A 10,943-nucleotide genomic window follows, 5' to 3' on the forward strand; every position below is an offset into this window, starting at 1 on the left:
AAACAGAAAATGAATGAAGAGCGTGAGAGGAATTGGATAAAGATGAAGAAAAATGAAAGGGGAAAAGGAGAGTAAGAAGTATGAAAGCAGGAAAGGGTAGAGGAAAGCAATGTGAAAGCGAAGAAGAAGAATGAAAGTCATCAAAGAAGGGAATGAGGAACTGGAAGAGGAAAGGAATAAAGGAGAGGGGAGGCAAAGGAAATGAAATGGAGCTCAGAAAATGAAAAGGAAGTGCAAAAGGAATGGGAAGGAGGAGAAAGAAGGGAAGTGAAAGGAGAGAGGAAAAAGTAGAGGGAAATGATAGGTGAAGAGGAACAGAAGGATGAAATGAAGTAGAAGGAAAATGAAACAAGGAAGGGAAGTAGAAGAGGAAGGTATAAGGAAAAGGAAAATATAAGAAAAAGAAAAGTAGTAAAATGAGAACATTCTCAAGGAAAACAGGGAGAGGAAAGAGAAATGGAAGTGAAAGAGGAAGAAGGTGAAGAAAAAGGATGAAGGGTGAAGAAGAAAGTGTAGAAAAGGAGGAAAGGAAATGAGGAAGAAGAAAAAACAACTGAAAAGGGGCAGTGCAGGTGGACAGAAACTCTGCCCTCTGCCTTCCCTTGCAGAGCCTTCAGCAGAGCTGTGGAGGCAGTGAGGGGCAGGAGCCATGGCAGCTGTTGCCCCTGGCTGGCTGCAAGACCCTGGGGCAGCTCTGCTCCTGCCCAGGGAGGCTGCAGCTCTGCAGAGGTCCCCGGGCTGCCTGTCCTTCAGGCAGGGCAGCTGAGCAGCTTCAGACAGGGCCCTTGGAGCTGGAGGGCAGGAGCCTGTGTGGGCAGAGCTGCCAGGGCTGGGGGCTGCTCCAGAGGCAGCTGAGCAGGGCTGTGCTGGGGCTCAGGCACTGCCCTGGCCCGCCTGGGGGGCACCAAGCACAGGCAGAAGGACCCTGAGGCCAGGCTGGGGCTGGCAAGGACACACGGAGAGGCAGGGGGTGGCTGCAGGATTGTTTTATTGCAAGGGCAGCAAAGGAGGCAATGGAGACGGAGGTGTGGGGCAGAGGCAGGCAGCTTGTGGCTCCCTGCAGGCTTGCAGAGAGGTCTTCCCGCAGGCGTCTGGCAGCTGTGGCTGCTGCAGGGAGCAGCAAGTGGCCGGAGGAGCCCTGGAGCAGTGGAGCCTGTGGGCAGGGTCAGGAGGCAGGAGGAGGAGAGGAGCAAGGAGCTGAAGGGGGAAGGTGAGCAGGGGGCGAGGAGCTGAGGCTGCTGCTGGGGCTGTGGCTAGCAGGGCCCCCAGGTGTCCCAGAGCTTCTTGCTGTAGCGAGGCAGCACACAAGGGCTGCAGGCAGGAGCAGCGTAGGGTCTGCCAAAGGTGCAGAGCCCCCCCGAGCCCTGGGTGGCGCCGGCGCCGTAGAGGCCCCCCAGCCCCAGGGAGCCCCCAAAGGCAGGGGCTCCGGAGGAGCCCACCACGGCTTGCTGGGGGAAGGAGCTGAGGATGGGGCCGGGGAAGGTGACGACGACAGGGGGCGGCTGGATGAAGGCCGTGGAGTCGGGGCACTGGCGGGCACACAGCTCGTTGCAGCTCTCAGCGATGGGCTGGGGCACGGCCACGCTGGTCTTGGGTGGGCTCAGGGTGGTCTTGGGTGGGCACAGGTCGTAGCAGGACATCTTGGAGGGAGAGAGCTGAGCCTGGAGGACGCAGAACAAAGCAGAGGAGTCAGCAGCGAGGATCAGGTGCTAGGCCAGAGCAGGTTCTCGGCTGCCGGAGCCTCCCGGGAGCTGGGGAGCTCAGAGCCATCCCTTGCCCACAGTACCCACACCCTGCCCTTCACCCAGCCAGACCCCTGACTGCCCTGCTCTCTGCACCCCTCCCCGGGCCCTCTCTCCATGATCCCAGGGCACACAAAGCCCTCCCCGAGAGCCTCTGCAGGTATTGGCTTGCAGGGTGCCAGCCGTGGGCTCCTTCCTCCTCCAGCCCTGCCCAGCCAAGCCTGCTGCCAGCCTGCCCGCTGCTGCCAGAGCTCTCCTGGCCGCCGAGGCCCCAGGCTGGCCCCTGCCACAGCACAGGCAGCCCCACGGGCACCCACCGAGCCTTGAGCTGAGCAGAGCCAGGCAGGAGCAGTGGATGGCAGTGCCCGGCCAGGGCAGAGCTTTTATAGGGGCCCTGCCATTGCTCAGCACCACCTGGGCCAATCTGCAGAGGGGCCACTCCCTGCTGCCAAGGAGGACAGGACTGCCCAGGTCCTGCCCCTCTGCCTGACTCAGCTTCCCCTCCCCACAGCAGCACATTCCACTGCCAGCATTTCCTCCCCTTTTTGCTGCGTGGGCACAAGGGCAGCAGGCATCCCCCTCAGCCATGGCACCTCTGGGGACACCTCCGAGATGGCCTCATCCTCCTAACCCCTAGGCACTGTGACCTTCCCCACTCAATCTTCTCCAGAAGAGGCTGCACACCCCAGGTCCCTCAGCCTTGCCTCAGAACAGAGATGTTCCTGTGCCGTCCTCAGTGCAGCACCTTGCTCTGCCCTCTCCTTGCTCCTCTGGGCTTCCAGTTTGGATCAAAGATCCTTCCCAGGGCACAGGATTCTCTGAGGCTCTGTGTGCTGAGGGCTATCAGGCAGCTGCCCTGCCGTGGGGCTCGAGAGACACCTCCGAGGGGATGGCAGGAGAGGGGCAGGGTTGGCACAGCCTGTGCTGGAAGGCTCCCCATGGAGCTGTGTGGTTGTGGGAGCAGGGAGGAGCAGGAGAGGTCTTTGTCCCCCAGCTTTGCGCAGGGGCATGGGCAAAGCATGCAGGCAGAGGGAGGCATCCTGCTGGAGTGGGCACTGCTGAGTGGTGCTGAGCAGGTGGTGGGCAGAGGAGTGCCCTGGCTCGGGCACTTGCTGAGCTCTCCCCTCTGCAGCTGATGGGCAGCCGGCCCAGGTCCTGCGGGCGCTGGTGCTGGCTGGGAGCCAGCAGGGCTGCTGGCAGCCAGGAGGTGGCAGCTGGCAAGAGCCGCAGGGGGTGAGTGCCGGGGCTGGGCTAGCGGAGTGGGGCTGGGCAGGCAGCGGCGTCAGCAGCACAGCCCCGTGGCAGGCAGGGAGGAGGCAGGGGCTCGGCCAGCAAGAGCCTCCTGCCCCCAGCCTGGCAGCTCCTCCCCGTGCTGGCTGCCACAGCATAAAAGCTCTGCCCTGGCCGGGCACTGCCATCCACTGCTCCTGCCTGGCTCTGCTCAGCTCAAGGCTCGGTGGGTGCCCGTGGGGCTGCCTGTGCTGGGGCAGGGGCCAGCCTGGGGCCTCGGCGGCCAGGAGAGCTCTGGCAGCAGCAGGCAGGCTGGCAGCAGGCTTGGCCGGGCAGGGCTGGAGGAGAAAGGAGCCCACGGCTGGCACCCTGCAAGCCAGGCCCTGCACAGGCTCTCGGGGAGGGCTTTGTGTGCCCTGGGAGCGTGGAAAGAGGGCTCGGCCAGGGATGCAGAGAGCAGGGCACTCGGGGGTCTGGCTGGGCAAAGGGCAGGGGGTGGGTACTGTAGGCAAGGGATGGCTCTGAGCTCTCCAGCTCCCGAGAACCTGCTCTGCCCTGGCACATGATCCTCACTGCTGACTCCTCTGCTTTGTTCTTCGTCCTCCAGGCTCAGCTCTCTCCCTCCAAGATGTCCTGCTACGACCTGTGCCCACCCAAGGCCGAGCCGTGCCCACCCAAGACCAGCGTGGCCGTGCCCCAGCCCATCGCTGAGAGCTGCAACGAGCTGTGTGCCCGCCAGTGCCCCGACTCCACGGCCTTCATCCAGCCGCCCCCTGTCGTCGTCACCTTCCCCGGCCCCATCCTCAGCTCCTTCCCCCAGCAAGCCGTGGTGGGCTCCTCCGGAGCCCCTGCCTTTGGGGGCTCCCTGGGGCTGGGGGGCCTCTACGGCGCCGGCGCCACCCAGGGCTCGGGGGGGCTCTGCACCTTTGGCAGACCCTACGCTGCTCCTGCCTGCAGCCCTTGTGTGCTGCCTCGCTACAGCAAGAAGCTCTGGGACACCTGGGGGCCCTGCTAGGCACACACCAGCCCCAGCCTGCCCCCAGCCCACACCCCAACACCACTGCCCCCCTGCAGAGTGATGCTCGCCACAAGACCCTTCTGAAGGCACCAACCTCTGCGAGCAGCCCTGCTGCCTCCTGCCCAGCAGCTCCCTGCCAACCTCTCCTGCCCCTCGGGGCACAATAAATCTTTCTTGCATCCAACTTTGGGCTCTCTTGCTCCTCCTCCTTGCAAGGCAGAAGACGATTGGGGGGCAGGTGCCTGGCACCTGAGGGAGGTCACAGCAGGGGCAGGGCTGCCCAGCTGAGGTGAGGTGAGGTGAGGGTGGGTGGTGTTGGGCGAGGAGGATGTAGGCAGCAGGCAGAGGAGAGAGAGCCTTGGGTGGGGCTTGCAGGGTCTGTGGCAAGGGCAGAGAGCAGCACAGGCTCTGGCTGAGCTCCTTGGCCTGGGCTGCTCAGCCCAGAAGGGAGCAGCAGCGCAGCTGCCAGGTCCCACCCGGGAGGCTCTGTCCAGTGCTGAGCTCTCAGCGCAGCGCAGAGCCGGAGCTGCTGCAGAGATGGCAGCAAAGGCCACGCAGGGCATGGAGGCAGAGGCAGCATCTCCTCGGGGAGAGCCTCAGGCTCAGGCACTGCTGCTCTTGGCCAGGAGGAGCTGCAGGGCATCTCTCGAAGGAGCACAAGAGGCTGAAGGGAAGGAGTCAGGAAGAGGGAGCCAGGCAGCTTCCAGAGGTGTGCAGTGCCAAGAGAAGAGGCCATGGGCAGCAGCTCAGCATCCCAAAGGACTTTCTGCCTGTGAGGGTGACTGAGCAGTGGCACAGGTTGTTCCCAGAGGCTGGAGGAAAGGAAGGAAAGGTTTGGGGAATGAGGAGAAGGAGAGAGCAAAAAAGGAAACAATGTGGAAAGGGAAAGTGAATGAAAAGAGAAAGAGGAATTGGATAAGGATGAAGAAAAAGGAAAGGGGAAAGGGGGAAGAAGAGGTACGGAAGGAGGAAAAGGTAGAGGAAAGCAAGTGTGAAGGTGAAGAAGAAGAAGAATGAAAGTCATCAAAGAAGGGAATGAGGAACTGGAAGAGGAAAGGAATAAAGGAGAGGGGAGGCAAAGGAAATGAAATGGAGCTCAGAAAATGAAAAGGAAGTGCAAAAGGAATGGGAAGGAGGAGAAAGAAGGGAAGTGAAAGGAGAGAGGAAAAAGTAGAGGGAAATGATAGGTGAAGAGGAACAGAAGGATGAAATGAAGTAGAAGGAAAATGAAACAAGGAAGGGAAGTAGAAGAGGAAGGTATAAGGAAAACGAAAATATAAGAAAAAGAAAAGTAGTAAAATGAGAACATTCTCAAGGAAAACAGGGAGAGGAAAGAGAAATGGAAGTGAAAGAGGAAGAAGGTGAAGAAAAAGGATGAAGGGTGAAGAAGAAAGTGTAGAAAAGGAGGAAAGGAAATGAGGAATAAGACAAAACAATTGAAAAGGGGCAGTGCAGGTGGACAGAAACTCTGCCCTCTGCCTTCCCTTGCAGAGCCTTCAGCAGAGCTGTGGAGGCAGTGAGGGGCAGGAGCCATGGCAGCTGTTGCCCCTGGCTGGCTGCAAAGCCCTGGGGCAGCTCTGCTCCTGCCCAGGGAGGCTGCAGCTCTGCAGAGGTCCCCGGTCTGCCTGTCCTGCAGGCAGGGCAGCTGAGCAGCTTCAGACAGGGCCCTTGGAGCTGGAGGGCAGGAGCCTGTGTGGGCAGAGCTGCCAGGGCTGGGGGCTGCTCCAGAGGCAGCTGAGCAGGGCTGTGCTGGGGCTCAGGCACTGCCCTGGCCCGCCTGGGGGGCACCAAGCACAGGCAGAAGGAGCCCTGAGGCCAGGCTGGGGCTGGCAAGGACACACGGAGAGGCAGGGGGTGGCTGCAGGATTGTTTTATTGCAAGGGCAGCAAAGGAGGCAATGGAGACAGAGGTGTGGGGCAGAGGCAGGCAGCTTGTGGCTCCCTGCAGGCTTGCAGAGAGGTCTTCCCGCAGGCGTCTGGCAGCTGTGGCTGCTGCAGGGAGCAGCAAGTGGCCGGAGGAGCCCTGGAGCAGTGGAGCCTGTGGGCAGGGTCAGGAGGCAGGAGGAGGAGAGGAGCAAGGAGCTGAAGGGGGAAGGTGAGCAGGGGGCGAGGAGCTGAGGCTGCTGCTGGGGCTGTGGCTAGCAGGGCCCCCAGGTGTCCCAGAGCTTCTTGCTGTAGCGAGGCAGCACACAAGGGCTGCAGGCAGGAGCAGCGTAGGGTCTGCCAAAGGTGCAGAGCCCCCCCGAGCCCTGGGTGGCGCCGGCGCCGTAGAGGCCCCCCAGCCCCAGGGAGCCCCCAAAGGCAGGGGCTCCGGAGGAGCCCACCACGGCTTGCTGGGGGAAGGAGCTGAGGATGGGGCCGGGGAAGGTGACGACGACAGGGGGCGGCTGGATGAAGGCCGTGGAGTCGGGGCACTGGCGGGCACACAGCTCGTTGCAGCTCTCAGCGATGGGCTGGGGCACGGCCACGCTGGTCTTGGGTGGGCTCAGGGTGGTCTTGGGTGGGCACAGGTCGTAGCAGGACATCTTGGAGGGAGAGAGCTGAGCCTGGAGGACGAAGAACAAAGCAGAGGAGTCAGCAGCGAGGATCAGGTGCCAGGGCAGAGCAGGTTCTCGGCTGCCGGAGCCTCCCGGGAGCTGGGGAGCTCAGAGCCATCCCTTGCCCACAGTACCCACACCCTGCCCTTCACCCAGCCAGACCCCTGACTGCCCTGCTCTCTGCACCCCTCCCCGGGCCCTCTCTCCATGCTCCCAGGGCACACAAAGCCCTCCCCGAGAGCCTCTGCAGGTATTGGCTTGCAGGGTGCCAGCCGTGGGCTCCTTCCTCCTCCAGCCCTGCCCGGCCAAGCCTGCTGCCAGCCTGCCCGCTGCTGCCAGAGCTCTCCTGGCCGCCGAGGCCCCAGGCTGGCCCCTGCCCCAGCACAGGCAGCCCCACGGGCACCCACCGAGCCTTGAGCTGAGCAGAGCCAGGCAGGAGCAGTGGATGGCAGTGCCCGGCCAGGGCAGAGCTTTTATAGGGGCCCTGCCATTGCTCAGCACCACCTGGGCCAATCTGCAGAGGGGCCACTCCCTGCTGCCAAGGAGGACAGGACTGCCCAGGTCCTGCCCCTCTGCCTGACTCAGCTTCCCCTCCCCACAGCAGCACATTCCACTGCCAGCATTTCCTCCCCTTTTTGCTGCGTGGGCACAAGGGCAGCAGGCATCCCCCTCAGCCATGGCACCTCTGGGGACACCTCCGAGATGGCCTCATCCTCCTAACCCCTAGGCACTGTGACCTTCCCCACTCAATCTTCTCCAGAAGAGGCTGCACACCCCAGGTCCCTCAGCCTTGCCTCAGAACAGAGATGTTCCTGTGCCGTCCTCAGTGCAGCACCTTGCTCTGCCCTCTCCTTGCTCCTCTGGGCTTCCAGTTTGGATCAAAGATCCTTCCCAGGGCACAGGATTCTCTGAGGCTCTGTGTGCTGAGGGCTATCAGGCAGCTGCCCTGCCGTGGGGCTCGAGAGACACCTCCGAGGGGATGGCAGGAGAGGGGCAGGGTTGGCACAGCCTGTGCTGGAAGGCTCCCCATGGAGCTGTGTGGTTGTGGGAGCAGGGAGGAGCAGGAGAGGTCTTTGTCCCCCAGCTTTGCGCAGGGGCATGGGCAAAGCATGCAGGCAGAGGGAGGCATCCTGCTGGAGTGGGCACTGCTGAGTGGTGCTGAGCAGGTGGTGGGCAGAGGAGTGCCCTGGCTCGGGCACTTGCTGAGCTCTCCCCTCTGCAGCTGATGGGCAGCCGGCCCAGGTCCTGCGGGCGCTGGTGCTGGCTGGGAGCCAGCAGGGCTGCTGGCAGCCAGGAGGTGGCAGCTGGCAAGAGCCGCAGGGGGTGAGTGCCGGGGCTGGGCTAGCGGAGTGGGGCTGGGCAGGCAGCGGCGTCAGCAGCACAGCCCCGTGGCAGGCAGGGAGGAGGCAGGGGCTCGGCCAGCAAGAGCCTCCTGCCCCCAGCCTGGCAGCTCCTCCCCGTGCTGGCTGCCACAGCATAAAAGCTCTGCCCTGGCCGGGCACTGCCATCCACTGCTCCTGCCTGGCTCTGCTCAGCTCAAGGCTCGGTGGGTGCCCGTGGGGCTGCCTGTGCTGGGGCAGGGGCCAGCCTGGGGCCTCGGCGGCCAGGAGAGCTCTGGCAGCAGCAGGCAGGCTGGCAGCAGGCTTGGCCGGGCAGGGCTGGAGGAGAAAGGAGCCCACGGCTGGCACCCTGCAAGCCAGGCCCTGCACAGGCTCTCGGGGAGGGCTTTGTGTGCCCTGGGAGCGTGGAAAGAGGGCTCGGCCAGGGATGCAGAGAGCAGGGCACTCGGGGGTCTGGCTGGGCAAAGGGCAGGGGGTGGGTACTGTAGGCAAGGGATGGCTCTGAGCTCTCCAGCTCCCGAGAACCTGCTCTGCCCTGGCACATGATCCTCACTGCTGACTCCTCTGCTTTGTTCTTCGTCCTCCAGGCTCAGCTCTCTCCCTCCAAGATGTCCTGCTACGACCTGTGCCCACCCAAGGCCGAGCCGTGCCCACCCAAGACCAGCGTGGCCGTGCCCCAGCCCATCGCTGAGAGCTGCAACGAGCTGTGTGCCCGCCAGTGCCCCGACTCCACGGCCTTCATCCAGCCGCCCCCTGTCGTCGTCACCTTCCCCGGCCCCATCCTCAGCTCCTTCCCCCAGCAAGCCGTGGTGGGCTCCTCCGGAGCCCCTGCCTTTGGGGGCTCCCTGGGGCTGGGGGGCCTCTACGGCGCCGGCGCCACCCAGGGCTCGGGGGGGCTCTGCACCTTTGGCAGACCCTACGCTGCTCCTGCCTGCAGCCCTTGTGTGCTGCCTCGCTACAGCAAGAAGCTCTGGGACACCTGGGGGCCCTGCTAGGCACACACCAGCCCCAGCCTGCCCCCAGCCCACACCCCAACACCACTGCCCCCCTGCAGAGTGATGCTCGCCACAAGACCCTGCTGAAGGCACCAACCTCTGCGAGCAGCCCTGCTGCCTCCTGCCCAGCAGCTCCCTGCCAACCTCTCCTGCCCCTCGGGGCACAATAAATCTTTCTTGCATCCAACTTTGGGCTCTCTTGCTCCTCCTCCTTGCAAGGCAGAAGACGATTGGGGGGCAGGTGCCTGGCACCTGAGGGAGGTCACAGCAGGGACAGGGCTGCCCAGCTGAGGTGAGGTGAGGGTGGGTGGTGTTGGGCGAGGAGGATGTAGGCAGCAGGCAGAGGAGAGAGAGCCTTGGGTGGGGCTTGCAGGGTCTGTGGCAAGGGCAGAGAGCAGCACAGGCTCTGGCTGAGCTCCTTGGCCTGGGCTGCTCAGCCCAGAAGGGAGCAGCAGCGCAGCTGCCAGGTCCCACCCGGGAGGCTCTGTCCAGTGCTGAGCTCTCAGCGCAGCGCAGAGCCGGAGCTGCTGCAGAGATGGCAGCAAAGGCCACACAGGGCATGGAGGCAGAGGCAGCATCTCCTCGGGGAGAGCCTCAGGCTCAGGCACTGCTGCTCTTGGCCAGGAGGAGCTGCAGGGCATCTCTCGAAGGAGCACAAGAGGCTGAAGGGAAGGAGTCAGGAAGAGGGAGCCAGGCAGCTTCCAGAGGTGTGCAGTGCCAAGAGAAGAGGCCATGGGCAGCAGCTCAGCATCCCAAAGGACTTTCTGCCTGTGAGGGTGACTGAGCAGTGGCACAGGTTGTTCCCAGAGGCTGGAGGAAAGGAAGGAAAGGTTTGGGGAATGAGGAGAAGGAGAGAGCAAAAAAGGAAACAATGTGGAAAGGGAAAGTGAATGAAAAGAGAAAGAGGAATTGGATAAGGATGAAGAAAAAGGAAAGGGGAAAGGGGGAAGAAGAGGTACGGAAGGAGGAAAAGGTAGAGGAAAGCAAGTGTGAAGGTGAAGAAGAAGAAGAATGAAAGTCATCAAAGAAGGGAATGGGGAACTAGAAGAGGAAGGGAAAAAAGGAGGGGGAAGGCAAAGAAAATGAGAAGGAGCAGAGAAAATGAAAAAGAGGTTATAAAAAGAGGAGAAGGAGGAGAGAATAGGAAAGGGAATAAAAACAAAGGAAAAGGTGAGGAGACATGAATGTAGAGGGAGGAGGAGATGAAAGGGTAGCAAAATAGAGAAGTGTAGAAGAAGATGAAAGTGAAAAGGGTAACGAGAAAAATGGAAATGAAAAAGGGGACACAACAGAAAGGGAAGGGGAAGAAGGTGAAGAAAAGGAACAAAACGTACAGGGAAGGAGTAGAAGAGGAAAGGAAAAGAGAAGGGGGAGAAGAAGACAAAAGTGAAGGGAGAAGAGCTGGAGGAGGTGAAGGTGAAGTCTCCCCTTTAGTGTCACTTGCAGCAGAGCTGTGGAGGCAGTGAGGGGCAGGAGCCATGGCAGCTGTTGCCTCTGGCTGGCTGCAAGGCCCTGGGGCAGCTCTGCTCCTGCCCAGGGAGGCTGCAGCTCTGCAGAGGTCCCCGGACTGCCTGTCCTGCAGGCAGGGCAGCTGAGCAGCTTCGGACAGGGCCCTTAGAGCTGGAGGGCAGGAGCCTGTGTGGGCAGAGCTGCCAGGGCTGGGGGCTGCTCCAAAGGCAGCTGAGCAGGGCTGTGCTGGGGCTCAGGCACTGCCCTGGCCCGCCTGGGGGGCACCAAGCACAGGCAGAAGAAGCCCTGAGGCCAGGCTGGGGCTGGCAAGGACACACGGAGAGGCAGGGGGTGGCTGCAGGATTGTTTTATTGCAAGGGCAGCAAAGGAGGCAATGGAGACAGAGGTGTGGGGCAGAGGCAGGCAGCTTGTGGCTCCCTGCAGGCTTGCAGAGAGGTCTTCCCGCAGGCGTCTGGCAGCTGTGGCTGCTGCAGGGAGCAGCAAGTGGCCGGAGGAGCCCTGGAGCAGTGGAGCCTGTGGGCAGGGTCAGGAGGCAGGAGGAGGAGAGGAGCAAGGAGCTGAAGGGGGAAGGTGAGCAGGGGGCGAGGAGCTGAGGCTGCTGCTGGGGCTGTG

At 62.3% G+C, this 10,943-nt stretch overlaps 4 protein-coding genes across 4 annotated transcripts; 2 read left to right on the forward strand and 2 right to left on the reverse strand.

Annotated features, from left to right (window-relative positions):
• Positions 1-1,253: 1,253 nt before the first annotated feature.
• LOC128980115 (scale keratin-like) lies at positions 1,254-1,649 on the reverse strand. The gene has a single exon (XM_054398556.1). It carries the CDS (start codon positions 1,638-1,640, stop codon positions 1,254-1,256), a length of 387 nt encoding a protein of 128 aa, XP_054254531.1. The 5' UTR covers positions 1,641-1,649.
• Positions 1,650-3,585: 1,936 nt separating this feature from the next.
• On the forward strand, positions 3,586-3,987 carry LOC128980111 (scale keratin-like). The gene has a single exon (XM_054398551.1). The coding sequence runs from the start codon at positions 3,601-3,603 to the stop codon at positions 3,985-3,987; it is 387 nt and encodes a 128-aa protein (XP_054254526.1). The 5' UTR covers positions 3,586-3,600.
• Positions 3,988-6,127: 2,140 nt separating this feature from the next.
• Positions 6,128-6,523, reverse strand: LOC128980114 (scale keratin-like). Its single transcript, XM_054398555.1, has one exon. It carries the CDS (start codon positions 6,512-6,514, stop codon positions 6,128-6,130), a length of 387 nt encoding a protein of 128 aa, XP_054254530.1. The 5' UTR covers positions 6,515-6,523.
• A 1,936-nt stretch (positions 6,524-8,459) lies between these two features.
• Positions 8,460-8,861, forward strand: LOC128980112 (scale keratin-like). Its single transcript, XM_054398552.1, has one exon. It carries the CDS (start codon positions 8,475-8,477, stop codon positions 8,859-8,861), a length of 387 nt encoding a protein of 128 aa, XP_054254527.1. The 5' UTR covers positions 8,460-8,474.
• The last annotated feature ends 2,082 nt before the right edge of the window (positions 8,862-10,943 follow it).

Source organism: Indicator indicator, unplaced genomic scaffold (genome assembly GCF_027791375.1).
Source record: "Indicator indicator isolate 239-I01 unplaced genomic scaffold, UM_Iind_1.1 iindUn_scaffold_64, whole genome shotgun sequence".
In the NCBI taxonomy this organism is placed as follows: Eukaryota; Metazoa; Chordata; class Aves; order Piciformes; family Indicatoridae; genus Indicator; species Indicator indicator.

Coding starts and splice junctions, on each gene's coding strand:
- LOC128980115 (XM_054398556.1), bottom strand. CDS start 1,640: ATGTCCTGCTACGACCTGTGCCCACCCAAGACCACCCTGAGCCCACCC.
- LOC128980111 (XM_054398551.1), top strand. CDS start 3,601: ATGTCCTGCTACGACCTGTGCCCACCCAAGGCCGAGCCGTGCCCACCC.
- LOC128980114 (XM_054398555.1), bottom strand. CDS start 6,514: ATGTCCTGCTACGACCTGTGCCCACCCAAGACCACCCTGAGCCCACCC.
- LOC128980112 (XM_054398552.1), top strand. CDS start 8,475: ATGTCCTGCTACGACCTGTGCCCACCCAAGGCCGAGCCGTGCCCACCC.